The following is a 19,781-nucleotide window of genomic DNA, read 5'->3' as shown; positions in this document are numbered from 1 at the left end:
ACCTCCAGCGGGGGTGGGACCTCAGCCCCTCCGTGAGCCAGGGGCAGACGGCTCAGGGCGTCAGCACAAGCTTCTTTCCGGGCCTGTAACGCAGCTCATAATGGTACGCACCTAACATCAAACTCCAGCGCAGCATGCGAGGTGATATCATCTGTGGTACCGGCCTGGAGTGATGCATTAGCCCCAACAGCGGCTTGTGGTCTGTGTAGATAACAAACTCTCTCCCCAGCACGTACTGGTTGAACTTCTTCACAGCAAAGACAACAGCTAGCGCCTCCTTGTCAATCTGCGCGTAGTTCCGTTCCGTTGGGGTGAGGGTTCTTGAGGCAAAACATACAGGTGCTTCGCGTCCATCTGGCTCCACGTGGCTCAGCAGAGCCCCAACCCCATATGGCGAGGCATCACAAACCAACACCATGGGCTTTCGCACATCATAATGGGCCAGCACGCCGTCCGCCTGAAGCAGTTCCTTTGCCTGTCTGTAGGCCGCATCGTGGGCTGCAGTCCAGTCCCAGGCTGTATCATGGTCCAGCAGTCGGTGCAATGGTTCCAAAACAGTCGTTTTGCCCTCTAAAAAACAACTGTAAAAGTTCAGAAGTCCCAGGAACGCCTGTAACTCAGTTTTTGTCTTGGGTGTGGGTGCATTCCTGATGGCCTCCACCTTCTCTGTTGTGGGGTGCACTCCCTCCTTGTCCACGCGGAATCCCAAGAACTCCACCTCTGTTGCAGCAAACACACATTTCTCTTTCTGCAGCCCGAGTCCTGCCTCTGCTACCTGACTCAGCACTGCCTGCAGCCTGCCTGCATGTTCCTCTGGAGATTTCCCTGTAATGAGGATATCATCTAGATATGGTTGTACTCCTGGAATTCCTGCCAGCAGGGTGTCCATGAACCTCTGGAAAATAGCCACAGCCGTTGATACTCCAAACTGCAGCCTTGTTGGCCTAAAAAGTCCCCTGTGTGTGTTCATGGTCAGTAGCTCCACTGCGTTTTCATCCAGGACAAGCTGTTGGTACGCCTGCTTGAGATCCAGTTTTGTGAACAGTATCCCCCCTGCCAGAGAGGAGAACAGTTCGGATACAGTTGGTAGGGGGTATACATCTGGGAGTACAGCTGTGTTCACCGTGCATCTGTAATCACCACAGATCCGGAGGCTCCCATCCTTCTTAGAGATTGGCACAATGGGCGTGGCCCACTTGGAATACTTCACTGGAACCAGGACACCTTGCTCCACCAGCTTGTCCAAAGCCTCATCCACTTTTGGACGCAGCGCGAAAGGGACTGGGCGCGCTTTGAAAAACTTAGGTGCTACCTCTGGGTCCACGGCCACAGAGACAGGTGGTCCCTGGCAAGCTGCCAGCTCCCCAAACACCTCATTGTAATCCTCCAGCATGGACTGTATCGACTGGTGCTGGATCGCGTGCACTCCCGTCACATCGATGCCTAGTAGTTGAAACCAGTCTCTGCCGAGCAGGCTTGCTCCTTCCCCTCCCACCACGAAAAGTGAGAGTGTGCCTTTGAAAACATGATACTCGACTTCCACTTGAATCTTTCCTAGCACCTGTAGCTGGGCTTGTGACCACTGTTTGAGCACCCCTGTGACCTGCATAATGGCTGGTGGGTCTGCTGGCCATAGGCTGTGATATGTCTCTTCACTGATCAGTGAGCATGCTGAACCAGAATCTACTTCCATAGTAAGGGGTACTTTGTTCAGGATTACCTTAGCCGTGTACGGCGCCCTCTTGTGTGTCAGCTGGTGTGCGGAGGTATGATGCAGGAAGTACTCCTCCTGGCCCAGGCTTTCCAATGTAACAGCATGTGTCTGAGCCTGAGGCGGGTCCTCAGGCTTGGAGGCAGTATTGGTTTGAGCTTTCTTCATGCAGACCCGTGCGATGTGTCCCCTCTTCTTGCAGAAGTGGCAGACTGCCATGCTGAATTTACACTCTGAGGGACTATGAAAAGCTCCACAGCGAAAACATTTTTTTTCACCTCCATCGTAGCCCCCATCTCCTTTTTAATGTCAGCTGTGTGAGTTGTCTTGTGAACTTCCTCTGACTGGGGAGCAGATAGTCCCATACGCAACATACTAGCATTAAGAGCTGCTGTCTCCGCTACCATAGCCTTCTCCTCAGCCGATTTGAAGATCAGCGCCGGCTCCGATAACAACTGTCTCTGCAGGGCTGGGTCCCGCACGCCACACACAATCCGGTCGCGGAGCATGTTCTCAAGCTGGTCTCCAAAATTGCAATGCACTGATAGCTTCCTCAGCTCCGCAATGAATGCTGAAATGGACTGACCTGGCTGCTGCTTACAGTTGTGAAAATGAAAGCGCTGCACTATCTCAGAAGGTCTTGGGCTGAAATGGCGCTGGAGACTGCCAATCAGCTCAGCATACGGTACCTCACTCGGTCTCTTTGGAGCCACCAGGGAACGTAGCATGGAGTACGTGGCTGCTCCGCATACACTCAACAACACTGCTCTTTTCTTCTCGGCGTCATCGATCTCATTTGCTACAAGAAAACATTCCAGCCGCTCTGAGTACTCCTCCCACGAAGCCTCTTTATCCCCAGAGAATTCTTCAATCCTCCCGAAAGTAGCCATGATCTGACAGTGAGTAGCTTCTCTAGTGAAAGTCCGACTTTACCGTGTCCTGTTAGCCGCTTGTTAGCCGTTAGCCGCTTGTTAGCTGTTGCCGTTCGTTCTCGTAACTCGGTCTGCGTGAGTCCTTGTATGTCTCCAAGTCTCTGGAGCGTACACATCCGCCTCATCGCCAGTATTAGATCTTCTTATCTATAAGCATGACCGGAGAGTAGACTGTAGAATGCATGAGCATTTAATAGCACTTTGTGATACAGTACAGGGAACACGGGCTCACTCTCTGAGGACTGCACAACAACAACAACAACAGCAGGACCAAACTATGCAGTAACCCCCTGACCTGTGCCTGGAGCTCCCCCTAGTGGGCCACCCCCAAACCCTCTTATAAAGCTCAACTAAATACATAACAGTTACTTAACCAAAAGTCTCTTGAAATATCAAACAAAGAGGAGAACTATGGACTGTGGAAGCTTGAATGGCCAAAATACAGAAGTTATCATGACGTGAACCGTTGCGGTGTAAAAAAAAAAAAAAAAAAAAAAAAGGCCGTTGATTCGGTGGAAACCCGGCTTAACGGGCGGGGGCGGGGCCCCCACGGCATGCGGGGGCCCCCCCGCCTCGTGGGGACTGCGGGGGTATACTTTACGGCCCAGGAAGTGATATCTGCCATATCATTATACAGACATTGAGTAAATGTCTGTTCATGTTGTTAACATGAACTACAACAACCACCAACACTAAAATAAAACACAGCTACCATAGGTTGTACCTCTAACTTTGTGTGGTGTTGGTGGAGTAATTGATAATGTTACAAGCTTGTCTATGGACTATACTCTGTTAGCTGCTATGCAGAGAGGATAAGGGAAAACTGAGGATCTTCTCAACAGTTTATATAAATCTTTATGCCTTTTTGTTCTGTCAAAACATCTTCCTTTCAACTGCCAAACCCAAGACTTCTATTTCTACATATAAACAGTTCTGTGTTTTGTCCTCTATGAATAAAGGGTAAATGTATGTTGATGCTGCACTGACAGTATTCTCTAATTTTGTAATCTTCACAGAGATGATGACTTCTCAGTAGCTGGGGTTCAGGAATCAGACATTAGCTGCCCAGAGGAGACAGCTCTTCAGCAATTGGATGCAAGGTATGTTACTGTGACGACCATCCCTGCTGCCTTGCTCTCTCTTTCCTCACAGCAGCAGGGTGGTCAGTGGCCGAAGCTGCACCTGGGCTCTGGGGAGGCTGTGGCCTACAACTCCCTCCTGGAGTCAGCTGGTCTCCCTCTCTCCTGCCTGCAACACCTCCTGCTCTTTGGTTGATGTTTTGGTTCTGTTTTTACACTCTACAACACCCCACACACACATACTCTTCCATCCATACACCCACTTACATTACTGATCTTACAGACCACACACGCCATGCTTAGTTTGTTCTTTTTCAATCCTTTTTAATCAGGAAAAAAAGTTGCAAAAAATATTAATATATCCTTTTTTATGGCATTTTTGAAGAGGACACTTTTGTCCCTAAATGGTAAGAACGTATGTTTTTCATAAGGGTGTAGGTTATAGGTTGTATCACAGCCACCACACTTGACAGGAGTTACCTCCTGCTCCTTATGATGTTGCTCCTTTCAGACATTGTTCAACTGGGGCAGAGCTTTATGCTTCAGACCTTGACGCATACAACTCCACCCCGAGTAAACTGTAAGCTAATATGAATGTATCACACAAAGCTTATTATCTTTTCTCTTATTACAGATACGGCAAGGTGTACAATAAAAAGTCGAAGAAGTGGAGCCTTAGGCCAAAGGAGCAGATTAACAACTGACAAAACACTCCTCATACACAGCCTGACCTGTCTGCCTTCCCTGGAAACACCTTTTCCATGTAAACACCTTCTCCAATGTGTAGATATACTCATGTTGAAAATGTACAGATACTTATGTAACAATAAAGGGTTATACCAACTTTGTTGTAATTATTCTGTAATCACTTATTTTTGTTGTGGTGGTGAGAAAATGTATAGCTTCTTGGTCAGTGTATCTTTTGGTCATTGGATTTTCTTTTGATGAATGGGAATTAAAAATCAATAATCACTGCTTCATTCTATTTTCGTTTTGAAATACACAAAATAAAATTGAAACACAAAGCGTTCTTCTTTTTGAGTATCAAAGAACAATTAAAGCAGATAACAGCGGCACGGCCGTTTCGGCTAATGCTGTGTTCAAGGCAGGCTTTTGAAACCGTAAGTTACAGCTTCAAGTCACAACTACGACTTGGTAGCGTTCCAGGTAACCCGTAGCTCGTGTTTTTACCGTCCTGTTGTCTGTGAAAGTTCCCTATAACGGCCACTCGTAACTTCCGACCCGTGAACTCGTACCAGATCGAACTGGTATGACTTCACAGGAAGGAAAAACACAAAGTACGAGTTTCCTTGAACGCACCATGAGGTAGCAGCCCCCGCCCTTGTCAGGCATCAATTGGTCCTCGTGCTACGTCACCACATTCACGCGCATCCCTTGGCTGCACACACAGCCCTTCATGCCGTTCTCTCCCCTCATTGGATAACACTTGTATCCCACAAGGAAAATTTTCTCCTCGGGTTACAGCAGAGCAGAGTGACGGCGAGACTCGTGTTTAGGCTGAAATACTTCATGTAAGTGATTGCTGACGGAAAATAGGACTATTTAGGACTTATATTAACAAAAACATTCCACTGATATCTGCTTTAACTAAAATTTAATAACAGTTTGATTTTCATGTTCTATTTCATATAACAAAAATAAAATCACTAGACTACAGAAACAAAAAAACAAACTTTTTTTTCATATTCACTGACACTGGACACTGGAAGTTGTCATTTACAAGGCAAAGCAATGGGCCGGATTCGGACTGGTCTATCAGGCCAGTTGATAGTCTTGCCTGGGCCCGGGTTGGAACGAGACAGTCTTAGGACCCCCACCCCCAACTCAAATATTACATAACTATTTTTTTTCCACAAATAGGCCTATTCTGAAACAGTATTCTGTAATTTAAAGTCCCACTCCCGCGACCCTTTTCGGCCATTTTAAAACCAGCTCATTAGCCATGCACATTAGCAATGCACCTCTGGGGGGTGGGCGGAGACTGCGCTGCTCTGCACCCGCCCAGCCACCTCCTCGCACCCCACCCCCCCGCTTGCTGACAGCTGGACATTGTACAATTACAGATTCAGCGCGTTTAACGTAAAACTCCACACTGGGATTCGATCCCAGACTGGTGCATAGTCCTTGCTCACAGTGCAAGCTGCTCTACCAGGTGAGCTATACCTATTATACCTTAACAGCTACACCGAGCTGTGAAGGCTTTCACCTCTGAGCCAGATGCAGAGCGGGGTGGGAGCTTGTAGCACTAGTGCCCTCCCCTGGAGCTGTGACACCCTCAACTCCAGTCTTCCTGAAACTGCCAGTTTGAGTCTGCCATTGGTTCACAGCAGTTTGAAGGCAGAAAAACTCTGAAATGCAATTTTGCACTTCCTTCTCTGCTGATAAGTGCTCTAACACAAGAAAAATGCCACAGGAACATGTGAAAAGCTCAAAAAACACGATTTTCACGGGAGTGGGTCTTTAATGCCCTGGGCCAGGACAACAGACCCGTTTCCCCCCCCCCTATTGGCGGGGGACAAAGTCTTCACACGCACATGCTCACAGCATACAGAGTAGAAGAAGGGAAAAGGGAGATATAGCAAGTCCATACTTTGGTTATAACTTTTGCCACCTGTGATGTACGTTGGGGACTCAAGCTTCTGCCATTTTCATCTTAAAATCTCCTTTCTGCCCTCATTTTCATCTGATAAGCGTACAGATTTCTGTAGATGTCAGGCCTTGTTTTACTGTCTGAAATCATATCCGAGTAGATTTTGGCCTACAGAACCACAGACACACAGGTACCGTAGTGCTCATTGGCGCTCTTTCCTTGAAAATGACAACATCTGGTGTCAAAATATATATATAATATATATATTTGGTCTGTTGACTGCTGATTTTATTTTTTGTTATGTGACATGATTTGAAAATCAAACTGTTTTTAAATTTTAGTTAATTGTTCTTTGACACTCAAAAACAAGAACACTTTGTGTTTCAATTTTATTTTTTGTATTTCAAAACGAAAATAGAATAAAGCAGTGATTTTTGATTTAATTCCCATTCATCAAAATTAAATCCAATGACCAAAAGATACACTGACCCTTCTTTTGCAGAAATACTAAAATGAAAGGCATTCATCACTTTCAAATTTTTATTAAAAATCTGACAATATAAATAACAAAAGACCAAATTTAAATACAAGTCAAAATATAAATAAGAATAATAAAATAACTTTGGAATGTACAGACTGTAAACCTCAGTGCAAATTTGACAGGAATCTGTAATGTAGAACACAGTATAAACGGCAGGGCTCCAGTAAATCTTACAGTGTGTTTACACTCTACAAGGGACAAAACCTTTATACTGTCCATGAGGATCTGGGTAGTGGTCTCTTTATTTTCCAGACACAGGAACTAGGTAGACGTGGAGCTGGAGGGCCTGGCGGAGGAGCATCTCCTGATGCTGACATCTGCAGGTATCAAACAGGAGGTTTGGGTTGATGAGATTCTTCCAAGCTCAAGTCGTTCATTTCTAGCCTGTAAAGAGAATAGTTCATCAAGAAGATTAGGCTTTCTCATCATGTTGTCCTTTATTATTACTAATATTACTGGAATTTCATTTATTATTTTTTGTATGTTTTAGGGCTGTTTTCGACTAAGGATTTTCATAGTCGAATCTGATTTGTCAGATTTTGCCGTAGTCGACTGATCGTCGAACCTTTTTTTTTTTTTTTTTTTTTTTTTTTTTTAGATAGCAGCAAATTTGCGACTTTTTCCCGTTTCAAACAAAAGAGCTAAAACACCCCAAAAATATGGTAGGTGTAAAACAAATACCTTTATTTATTTTCCACACTTTGGATGATTTTTAGTAGCCATTGTGAGCCAGGGTATGCGTTTATGTTACGTTGCCCTGGACAACGCTCCTTTTGCTCGGACTGTGAGTGGCAAATCAAACATCCCTCAACGTGATGAAGGATAGCGGTGGTCGTGGACACAGAGAAACCGGGTAAAACATGTAGTATCAAAACAAACTGAGGTCAGAAGGACTCGACAATCCGTACATTACGTTAATCAATCCTGTAACACACACAGTGTGACCGCGGCACCGGCAGAGAGACAGGCAGGCTGCAGAGGGACGAGATCACAGTTGTGACTCCCGACACTTATGTTCCGTGAGTGTTCTGCAGTGACTTCTGAGTACCGTGACTTTGACGGTCCTAATGCTCACCTCCGCTCATTTGAAAAAAAAAAAAAAAACCTCCGCTCATTTGATTGTGCAACTGCAGTGGGTGATTTATTAATACGTAGTAAGAAGCTAAGACTACCGTTTAAACGCACACATAATTTTGAACTCTTCATTAACAGAAAGTAGGCAGATTTTGTATCAAAATAGTCTTTTTATAACGAAAAAAGACATTCTATGTAACAATTTATGCTCAGCAGCCGTGGGCACCCCCATATAGTCAGAATGGTACGGTCTTGGTTAGATTCGACTACGAGGTTCATAGTCGAATCAGACCCCTCCGAATCGAATCGTCGAATAGTCGACTTTTGGAGGTCAGCCCTAGTATGTTTATATTTTTCCTTTTACAGTTTATGAATGACAATGAACTCTCTAACAGAAATGTTGTGTTCACAGTAAATGGCATGTCATTGTTTACAGTTGTTTACAGTTCTTGATTATGTTGAGATCAGGAGAAAAAAAGGGCTCAGCCTGTAGCTGGGATCTGAGCCAGTGCTGTCATCGTGTAAACTCTAACAATCAAACAACAAAGATATCGTTAGCCTATTAGCATATCTGCCTAACTAATTTAGAATAGAATAGAATAGAATAGAGAATACTTTATTCATCCCTAGCAGGGAAATTCAAGTTAGTCCAGTAGCTCATGTTATATATATAGCATACATGTTGCTTATGTAGCCAAATTGAGATATTGGCCTAAATTTACTTTCCTAACACTTCTGCATCACCCTGCATAATTTTCAATGAAAAACTGAGTTAGGCAGATATGCTATGTGACTAATAAAAACACTAAATACACGTTTGTCAGTGAAAAACACGTCACAATCAGGCTACAATGTAGTTTAGCTGATGGGTCTGAATCCAGCCGGATCCTCGGGAAGAGTCAGCAGATTCAGACCCGACCTGCCCCTGGGTCTGCACAGACTGATGTGCTATAAAACAAACACTAATAATAATAATAATAATAATAATAATATAGTTTACTTACAGGTACGGTAAGTGAGACATGGCTCTGTTTGTTGTCCTCCAAAAATACTCGTAGCTCGTTAGCTCGTAGCCCGTAGCTCGTAGCTGTCCTCTCCTCCGTGCTGCTTCTGTGCGCGTTCTAGTGTGTGGGGGCGTGGCTTGGACGGACTCACTGACGGGAGGGGGAGCAAGGGGGAGGAACTTAGAGGAGGTGCTTTTTCAAATCTTGCTCGCTCTCTTGCTAGTTTTCCAGGATTACATACCCCAGCTTTAACTCTCCAAGGGGTTCATGGAAAAATAGATTTCATATAAAACAACCATTAAACAAACGAAACGCCACCTTGGAGCTGATAAACGTAAAGATTCACGTCTCTTTTAATTCAGACGGACTTTTCCCAGCCTCGCCACTCTGAGCGCAAAATTAATCAACAAAATTAATTAATTACACACAAGAATCGCAAAAAACCCGAACGAAATATCACCTATTGAACCAAGTGTTTCACGGTTAATACGTCCACAAGTTATAAACGCAATTCCGATACTCCGAAACAATACAACGCCGAGCGTATAGGTACGCTGGAGGTAAAAACAAAACAAAAGGAGTCAATCTCACCCCGTTTACCAGCGGTCCTTTGTGTCAGTCCACCAGGAACAGACTCAACCAGGAGGGAAACTCAACTGGCGGCTCCGTTTGCTTAGTCCGTGTTTCGGCTCCGTCCGATACAACGCAGTTTTAGTTTTACACCGCTCTCCCCCGCCTACCGCCAGCCGTCCACCATCTCCTCCGACCCTAACCAGGTGTCCTCCTTCCCCCGGTCCACGTCACATCCACCCTTTATTCCCTCGGCCCATCAATTTTGTTATTATTATTATTATTATTATTATTATTATTATTAATAATAATAATAATAATTTCAAGGCACCCACACTACACATTTTATTTACAGGCTAAATCACACATTAGGAAACCAAGTGCACTTAAACCTTTGTTTACACACTCGTTGCACGGTACCTTTTATTTCATGTCAAGGTGACGCTGTCACAGATAGTCTTGCTAAAGTTGCTACAACTAGAGAAGCTAGCGGTTAGCAGACTTCATCTTTTGAGGGGGGGTCTAACTCGATGTCACGGTGCGTTGGACCATGGGTTAAATTTACACAGATACCAATATCCCTTTAATGTAGAAAACAATCAGTTGTATGAGGTGTTGTTGGACCAGGTCAGAGGTCAAAGTGTCTCTGTGTTGTGAACGTCCACACTGGAAGGTGGAGGTCAAACAGTGAGGGGTGGTGAGAGCTGTAGGGACCAAGGTTATAATAGTTTTGGATTTTTAATTATAGTTTAGTTTTATTTAGTTTTTACTTATTTTTCTCTAATTCAGTTAGTTTTAATTCGTTTTTAGAGCGGGTTTGCTAGTTTTAGTTAGTTTTTATTTTTTTCTAAACACTTAGTTTTAGTTTAGTTTTTATTAGTTTTAGTATTAGTTTTAGTTTTTTCATACTTTGGGTTATTTGTTAGTTGAAGGATTCAAAAAGATCAGAGCAATTATTGTGTAATAAAATTCAAAAGATACCATTTAACAAATGTGTTCAGTTACTGCAGTTTTTTTTACATACAGTACCAGTACAGTAAAGTAACAATAGGCTTACAGTAGCCTACCTCGCATGTTGTATTGTATTTAACATAAAGTAGCATAAAGTGAACACAGCACACCTGAACCGGGCTCTACACTGCTGCGCATATCATGCCACGTAGCAATGGGACTCAGTAGCCTACTGCACAGCTGATAATATTGTAACGACCCCGCAGTACTGTTTTTGTTATGATGTTTAAGTTGTGTGATTTCTGACTGAGTATGTGTACGGTACGGGCCAGGCAGGTTGGATGAGAAGCTGAGGGGCCAGGGTGAGTGTGAGGAAGACAGCTGTGTGTGTGTGCGCGTGTAGGTGAGTGAGTGAGGAGGAGCAGAGGAAGAAGTGAGAGCTGTCAGATAAGTTTGTGTTATGTTGTTGTAGTTACATCGGGTCGGACGCTACAATATCAATAACAACGTGTGCTTAACATAGACGTCAGACGCGAAATAGCCGCGGAGCGGAGCCAGTTTCCTTTCGGTGCCGTTAACAGATTGTGCCAGATGCGCCAGAGCGTGCGCCTCTGTGCCAGGCTCGTGTGTTTATTCATGAGCGAAAGAGAGATTAAAACACACACATTCACACAGGCTACACACACATACGGGCTACACATAGCCAGAGATGGCAAAAGTACCCAGATTCTTTACTCGAGTAGAAGTAAAAGTACCTGTGTAAAAAACGACTTAAGTAAAAGTGAAAGTACTGATCCAAATATCTACTCAAGTAAAAGTAAAAAGTACAGGCTCTGAAATTTACTCAAAAGTATTATTAAAAGTAAAAAGTATTTCCATTGCACGATTCACTGCAAAGCAAATAACCACACGATAATTCATCTTGAATCCATTTCATCAATGTTATTGTTCACATAGCCTAAGTTTACCTGCCGGACACAAAATGTATCCTAATGTACTTCACTATGGTGAATCGTAGGCATTTGTATTGTACACAGAGGTGGCAAAAGTACTCATATTCTGTACTTAAAGCAGAAGTAAGCGATCCGGTCGTTTTGGCTAATGCTGCGTTCCAGGCAGGCTTTTGAAACAACACCAGGCAACCCACTCGTGTTTTTCCGACCTGTTTTACCTGTGAAAGTCACTATAACGGCCACTCGTAACTTCTGACCCGTGAACTCGTACCAGATCGAACTGGTACGACTTCACAGGTCGGAAAAACACGAGTTACGAGTTGCCTTGAACGCACCATAACGTCTTGTCAGCCGATGGAGTTAGCAGCCCCCGCCCTCGTCATGGATCTATTGGTCCTCGTCCCTACGTCACCACATTCAGGCGCATCCCTTGGCTGCACACACAGCCCTGCATGCCGTTCTCTCTCCTCATTGGATAAAACTTGTAGGATACGAGAAAAGTTTTCTCCTCGGCTCAGAGCAGAGTGACTGAGAGACCCGTGTTTCGATCCAAACACTCTATGTAAGTGATTGCTGTCGGAAGATACAACTATTTAAGACTTATATTAACACAAAAATATCGCTTACTTCTGCTTTAAGTAAAAGTAAGAAAGTACAGGCTCTGAAATGTACTTTCAAAGTAAAAGTAAAAAGTAAAAATGAATTTTTGCCGTTAATGAAACCTACATCATTTGATAATTTTGTTAAACAAAAAAAGTTCAGACAGAATTATCAAGATTGAACTGACCAGAGGCAGTGTTTCCCAACGTTTGGGCCTTCCACAGACCTCACAAAATAATAACAATAAGAATTTTTAAACAGCGTTTCACCACCTCTCATCTCTGCCAGTCAGTCCACCTGCCGTCTCTCTCGCACCACACGTACACGTACGCGCACACACGCGCACACAGACACGGGCGCATGGACAGGTTGTGCTTTGCCGCTCGTAAACGGTAAATGCGCTATATTGCGCAGATTGTACAGTGTTCAACCCCCCCGTCGGATAGTCCGACCACCATCGCTTCCTTCCTCCGTGCTGCTGCCTCCATGTCGCTGCTACAGTACAAGTTGGTAACTCGGTTCTCTCTCTACCGCCCCCCCTCCCTCCTCCCTCCCTCTTCTTCTCCCTCTTTCCCTCTCTAGTTCGTCACGTCTTTTACCGGTGCTTTTACGTCGTGTCAAAAAAAAAAAGTAACGAGCCTGTTTTTACAATGTAAGGAGTAGAAAGTACATATTTTTGCGTATAAATGTAGGGAGTAAAAGTAAAAAGTCGTCAGAAAAATAAATACTCAAGTAAAGTACAGATACCTGAAAAATCTACTTAAGTACAGTAACGAAGTATTTGTACTTCTATGCCTATGCCTGAATCGATGTCATATCAATCCGAAATTGACAAAGACGAAAACTAAGGGAATTTTATCTATAATTTCAGTATGTTTTAGTTAGTTTTGTAAACACACAATACAGTTTTAGTTAGTTATCGTTTTTTCATTTGATTATAGTTTTTATTTATTTCAGTTAACGAAAATGTTTTTTCAATTCTAGTTTTCGTCATTTCGTTCGTTTTCGTTAACGATAATAACCTTGGTAGGGACTGAACCAAACACTGAGCTGAAGATAGAAACAGCTGCAGACTGAGCTGTTGATTCTCAGTGGGATCAGCAGGACTAGTCAACCTTCACCTCTACAGGGAGGCTTATGATTGGCTGTCACATCAAACCTGACTTGATGGACCTTCAGCTTGTGTGTCTCTGTGTGGACAGACATGATGTGAGCTCATTCTCCATGATTCCTCCACAGAGTGGACCAGAAGAGCTCAGAGGTTCCCAGTGGTCAGTCTGTCCAGCAGCATCCAACACAGCTGGACTCTATATTTATGGTGAGGACATGCCCAACAGCTGCTGTCACATCTGTTGTGTTCACAATCATCTCCATGCTGCACTTTGACACCAGTGGATTGTCAGTCTGTCCAACATGGATCTGATTTTTGTCACTCATAGAGTTTCTGTTCCAGCTGCTGGAGGAGAACATGGTCACTTATGTGAAGAATGAGTTGAAGAAGATCCATGAGTCTCTGAGTCCAGATTACCCAGAAAGCTCAGGGAGCCAGAGGGACGATGAGGAGGTGTTGGACGGTGAGGATGAAGAGCAGAGGAAGAGCAGCAGAGAGGCATTCCTGAAGATCACAGTGAACTTCCTAAGGAGGATGAACGAGGAGGAGTTGGCTGAGCGTCTGCAAAGCAGTAAGAGGATTTCTCTAAAGATTCAACATGAACAAATGAGACATTTACTGGCATCAACACAAGGAGGGAAACATGTTCATATAGTCGTTATTTAGAGGAATTAAAGGTGTACAGAAATGGCCGTTTGTCCTTTTTGCCGCGCCGAGTTGTCACAAGCTGCAACACGAGTTTACCCGAGTAAGGAAAACGAATTTGATTGGTCGTTATCGAGGGGGCGGGATATTCAAAGCTTGGGGTGAGCCCGAGCTCCGTGTGTGCGTGTCTCAGATGTTTGAATGACGGATGACGGATCCAATATCAGTGGCTGGTGAATCGTGTACAGGCTGACGTATAATCCGTGCGCCTGCATTATCCAAAGCGAAAAAAAAATACACACTTTCATCCCGGATTTACTCAAAAATAGAATTTTGCACAAAATTTGGCCCACATCGTCTGATAGATGAGTTATTACACTAATTTTATGACCCAGAGTGGGCTTAAATTCAATTTTATTTTCTGTACACCTTTATATTTTTCGTTGATCTTTTTTGTTGTGTTTTTCTTTCAGGACATATTGATGCAGTTTGTCGACGTAATCTCAAATCTGCCCTGAAGGAGAAGTTCCAGTGTGTGTTTGAGGGCATTGCTAAAGCAGGAAACTCAACCCTCCTGAACCAGATCTACACAGAGCTCTACATCACAGAGGGAGGGGCTGGAGAGGTCAATGATGAACATGAGGTCAGATGGATTGAAACAGCATCCAGGAAACCAGACAGACCAGAAACAACCCTCAGACAAGAAGACATCTTTAAAGCCCCACCTGGAAGAGACCGACCAATCAGAAGAGTGATGACAAAGGGAGTGGCTGGCATTGGGAAAACAGTCTTAACACAGAAGTTCACTCTGGACTGGGCTGAAGACAAAACCAACCAGGACATACACTTCACATTTCCCTTCACCTTCAGAGAGCTGAATGTGCTGAAGGAGAAAAAGTTGAGCTTGGTGGAACTTGTTCATCACTTCTTCTCTGAAACCAAAGAAGCAGGAATCTGCAGGTTTGATCAGTTCCAGGTTGTCTTTATCTTTGACGGTCTGGACGAGTGTCGACTTCCTCTGGACTTCCACAACACTGAGATCCTGACTGATGTGACAGAGTCCACCTCAGTGGACGTGCTGTTGACCAACCTCATCAGGGGGAAACTGCTTCCCTCTGCTCGCCTCTGGATAACCACAAGACCTGCAGCGGCCAATCAGATCCCTCCTGAGTGTGTTGACATGGTGACAGAGGTCAGAGGGTTCACTGACCCACAGAAGGAGGAGTACTTCAGGAAGAGGTTCAGAGATGAGCAGCAGGCCAGAGAGATCATCTCCCACATCAAGAGATCACGAAGCCTCCACATCATGTGCCACATCCCAGTCTTCTGCTGGATCACTGCTACAGTTCTGGAGGAGCTGTTGAAGACCAGAGAGGGAGGAGAGCTGCCAACCACCCTGACTGAGATGTACATCCACTTCCTGGTGGTTCATCTAAAACTGAAGAACTTCAAGTATGATGGAGGAGCTGAGACAGATCAATACTGGAATCGAAAGAGCAGGAAGATGATTGAGTCTCTGGGAAAACTGGCTTTTGAGCAGCAGCAAAAGGGAAACCTGATCTTCTATGAATCCGACCTGACAGAGTGTGGCATCGATATCAGAGCAGCCTCAGTGTACTCAGGAGTGTTCACACAGATCTTTAAAGAGGAGAGAGGCCTGTTCCAGTACAAGGTGTTCTGCTTCATCCATCTGAGTGTTCAGGAGTTTCTGGCTGCTCTTCATGTCCATCTGACCTTCATCAACTCTGGACTCAACCTGATCCATCCATCCATGGAGTCTGAAACAACAGGAGTCACATCTATACTGACCTCTTTCTACCAGAGCGCTGTGGATGAGGCCTTACAGAGTCCAAATGGACACCTGGACTTGTTCCTCCGCTTCCTCCTGGGTCTTTCCCTGTCGACCAATCAGAACCTTCTACAAGGACTGATGACACAGACAAAAAGTGACTCACAGGAGACGGTCAAGTACATCAAGGAGAAGATTGAAGAGACTCCCTCTCCAGAGAAAACCATCAACCTGCTCCACTGTCTGAATGAACTGAATGATCGTTCTCTAGTGGAGGAGATCCAACAGTCCCTGAGTTCTGGACGTCTCTCCACAGACAAACTGTCTCCTGCTCAGTGGTCGGCTCTGGCCTTCATCTTACTGTCATCAGGAGATCTGGACGCGTTTGATCTGAAGAAATACTCTCCTTCAGAGGAGGTTCTTCTGAGGCTGATGCCAGTGGTCAAAGCCTCTAAGAAAGTTCTGTGAGTGTAGAAAGAGTTCAATTGATTCAGGATAGTTTGGTCCAAGCTGTGTGACACAATCATGGTGATTATTTGTTGCTGTTTCCTCAGACTGAACTACTGTAACCTCTCAGAGAGAAGCTGTGAAGCTCTGTCCTCAGTCCTCAGCTCCCAGTCCTCTAGTCTCAGACACCTGGACCTGAGTAACAACAACCTGCAGGACTCCGGAGTTAAGGTCCTGTCTGGTGGACTGGAGAGTCCACACTGTAGACTGGAGACTCTCAGGTGAGGATCCATCAAGCTTTTTTATTTTATGACATTTGAACACAGCAGCAGGTATTGACAGAAGGTTCCTGTGTGTTGTTGTGTGTGTTCAGTCTGTCAGGATGTCTGGTCACAGAGGAAGGCTGTGCTTCTCTGGTCTCAGCTCTGAACTCCAACCCAGACCATCTGAGAGAGCTGGACCTGAGCTACAACCATCCAGGAGACTCAGGAATAGAGAGGCTGTTGGCCAGAGTGGAGACTCTCAGGTATGGAGAGGCTGTTGCAGCCACACACACTGTCTGATAGAGGAGGAGGAGCTTCATGCAGGTGCACACTTTACTATTAGACAAGGTGATGAGATGTTTCCTCCTCGTCTCCTCCTGCTCTGTATCATCACAACAGGAAGTCTCCAGCTCTTTCTTCTCTTCTTCTTTCAGGGTGGAACCTGTTGGAGTCCAATGGTTGACACCAGGTCTGAGGAAGTGTAAGTGTGCTTGGACTTCATTCAACCATCTTCACACTTCACAAGTCCTGCCGCTGTTCACACAGTCACATCACTGACATCATGAGTCTTCATCAAACTGCCAATAACTGATCAGATGATCAATAACTGCAGCTGTGTCTTGTTCTCTCCATCAGATTCCTGTCGACTCACAATCGACACAAACACAGTGAACAAGTGGATCAAACTGTCTGAAGACAACAGGAAGGCGACACATGTGGAGGAGGATCAGTCATATCCTGATCATCTAGACAGATTTGACCTTCGACCTCAGCTGCTGTGTTCAACTGGTCTGACTGGTCGCTGCTACTGGGAGGTGGAGTGGAGTGGAGATGTGGATGTATCAGTGAGTTACAGAGGAATCAGAAGGAAGGGAAACAGTGAAGACAGTGAGTTTGGAAGGAACGATCAGTCCTGGAGACTGAACTTCTACAGAGGTCGTTACAACGTCTGGCACAACAACATAGAAACAGCCATCTCTTCCTCCTCCTCCACCACTTCCTCTGTCTCTAACAGAGTAGCAGTGTATGTGGACTGTCCTGCTGGCACTCTGTCCTTCTACAGAGTCTCCTCTGACTCACTGATCCACCTCTACACCTTCAACACCACCTCCACTGAGCCTCTGTATCCTGGGTTTGGGTTCTGGTCTGGTTCCTCCTTGACTCTGTGTTGAACAGACAGTTCAGTCTGTTACACATCTGTCAGTCACATTCAGATTCATTAAAGACACACTTGCTGTGTCCCGATTCAGTGTCCTCCTAGAACCGGTAAAGTAAGGAGGAGCCTTCGAATTGAATTGAGTTGAATTGGGACAGGCCTAGTTGTCACGCTGTAACTGGCCTTCAAATGCCGTCTCTGAAGGCTGCAGCCACTGAATTGGGACACATCTAATGTGTAAAGTTTTCTTCCATGTCACGGTGAGGTTCCAACTGAATAGTATTCTTTATGCTGCATTCACATGGAATCGGGCAGATGGCAGAGGTACGACAGCCGCTGCATGGAGCTGGATAAACAAACAAGTGGTCCAATGGAACGGAAGTGGTCCAAAATGAAACACACTTTGACAATATGTTGTCATGGTGATGTTGTATTGTTTACCTCACCCACGTTTTAACGGCCCTCTCTCGACAACTAAAATGACATCTGGTTTCTTTGCTGTCTGCCTGATTCCACCTGAATGCAGCATCAGTGTGACCCTCCATCCTTTCTCTCTCTACCCCGCAGTGATCATTTCTCCCAGAGCCAACACTCTGGTATCTCCGTTGACTGTATATAGAAATCCTAACGTCAGAGATGGTGGCACGGCAGCCAGCATTGATCTTACCAGTTCTATGTAAATATGAATGCCAAATTCAAAGCTTAGGATTAGGGTTTGGTAGAGCACTTCAGATTGTAGATAGGGTTAATTAGGCTACTCATTAATGCAAGACATACTTTTGAACGAAATAATTGATTTTTGTTAAAGGTAGAGTCTGAAACTCCAGACTCTGTTCGTTTCAGTTTGTTAACAAAACATTAAAACTGGGCCCCTCCTCTCGGGCTCAACTGTGTAGCCTCCTGCCCCTATCAGCAGCAGCAGAAGCAGTTGTCAGGACCAGTGTTGGGTGTAACGCGCTACAAAGTAACACATTACTGTAATCAGATTACTTTTGTCAGTAACGACCAGTGTTGTGCTAGTTACTGAAAAATAGTAACTAGTTACAGTTACTAGTTACTTCATTAAAAAAGTAACTCAGTTACTTAAACCAAAAAGTAATGCGTTACTGAAAAAGTAACTTTTTCGTTACTTTAAAACGTTTTTTTTCCATGCAAAATATTTTAAGTAGGCATGAGAAAAGCAAAGAAGCAATTAAATCACTGATAATTAGATTTCTCACTAGAAGTACATATGGCAGAGAATAACGTGGGTTTAATATAACAGAAAGTTTCACAGCAGTAGGCCTTTTCAGTCAAAATTGGCGGCAGCACTATCACAACACCACCTAGTGGCAGTTAGAGCTTCTTGCTACACTCATTTGGCTTAAGTTTGGAGTTTTCTTTGTGTTTTCCTGCCTGGCAGCTCACTAGATTGTTGCTAAAAAGCACAGCAACGTAAGCAATGCTTTTTTGGTGGATATACTCTCAGTGCTAAATGGTAGGCTATGCTGCTTTCAGCAGACATTCACTGTAGGCTAAAGGAATGACTGTTGCTAGCTAAATTAGCTACTATCTGTGCAAAGGTTAGTCGGCTACCAGTTCTGTGCAGAAAACGTAAACCTTAACGGGTATTTAAACATGGCAATGATAGAAAATCAAATTTTACTAAATTTAAATGTATAATATACATACCTCCGTGTTGTGTTTGCCTTCCTGCCCGACACGATCGCCCGCGGCACATAGACCAGACCGCCAGTGTTGCCAACTTGGTGACTTTCTCGCTAAATCTGGCGACTTTCCAAACCCTCTTGGCGACTTTTTTTGTCAAAAGCGACTAGCGACAAATCTAGCGACTTTTTCCAGTGATATTACAAACGTCTCTGGACCTGAAATCACTGTTATCACAGCTGTTTTCAACGAGCAGCGAGCACTCACTGGTAGTCAGCCTACACAGTAGTGTCACGGAGGTGTCTCCGCTGCATTCAGAGATGCACTGCTCCACGCCACAGACCCCCCCCCCCGCTGAGGTAATGACGTCATTTAGCGACTTCTTGCGACTTTTACGACAGCCAATAGCGACTTTGCTTACTGAGGAGTTGGCAACACTGCAGACCCCCCCCCCCAAGAAATGTCCAGGTGCTTTGGTTGGGTTTAGGCAATGTGGAAAGGAGTTGGTTAAGTTTAGTGAAAAGATCAAGTAGTAATAAAGTGTAATATATTACCCAGCCCCAACACTGTTCAGGACCACATAGGAAAATACCAAGTGAAGAGCTGGAGCTGTGGATGCTAACCGCTACCGCTAGCCGAAGTTAGCATCGAGCTAGCTCACCACAATGCTACTGTTACCACTCAAGACTTTAGTTGT

At 44.7% G+C, this 19,781-nt stretch overlaps 1 protein-coding gene across 1 annotated transcript; it reads left to right on the top strand.

Moving 5' to 3' along the window:
* Window positions 1-13,186: 13,186 nt before the first annotated feature.
* LOC146990447 (NLR family CARD domain-containing protein 3-like) lies at window positions 13,187-17,464 on the top strand. Its single transcript, XM_085794556.1, has 6 exons — window positions 13,187-13,708; window positions 14,256-16,035; window positions 16,126-16,299; window positions 16,392-16,530; window positions 16,681-16,762; window positions 16,918-17,464. Exons 1-6 carry the CDS (start codon window positions 13,495-13,497, stop codon window positions 17,451-17,453), a joined length of 2,925 nt encoding a protein of 974 aa, XP_085650682.1. The 5' UTR covers window positions 13,187-13,494; the 3' UTR covers window positions 17,454-17,464.
* Window positions 17,465-19,781: the final 2,317 nt, after the last annotated feature.

Source organism: Trachurus japonicus, chromosome 2, assembly GCF_045865225.1.
Source record: "Trachurus japonicus isolate A0001 chromosome 2, Traja_1.0".
In the NCBI taxonomy this organism is placed as follows: domain Eukaryota; kingdom Metazoa; phylum Chordata; class Actinopteri; order Carangiformes; family Carangidae; genus Trachurus; species Trachurus japonicus.
This window is presented reverse-complemented; position numbering and strand designations above follow the sequence as displayed.

Bases quoted from the DNA above. Each gene is read 5' to 3' on its own strand.
- LOC146990447 (XM_085794556.1), top strand. From the start codon at position 13,495: ATGGTCACTTATGTGAAGAATGAGTTGAAGAAGATCCATGAGTCTCTG. The intron at 16,036-16,125 runs GTGAGTGTAGAA...CTGTTTCCTCAG, and splicing joins AAAGCCTCTAAGAAAGTTCT to ACTGAACTACTGTAACCTCT. The intron at 16,300-16,391 runs GTGAGGATCCAT...GTGTGTGTTCAG, and splicing joins TGTAGACTGGAGACTCTCAG to TCTGTCAGGATGTCTGGTCA.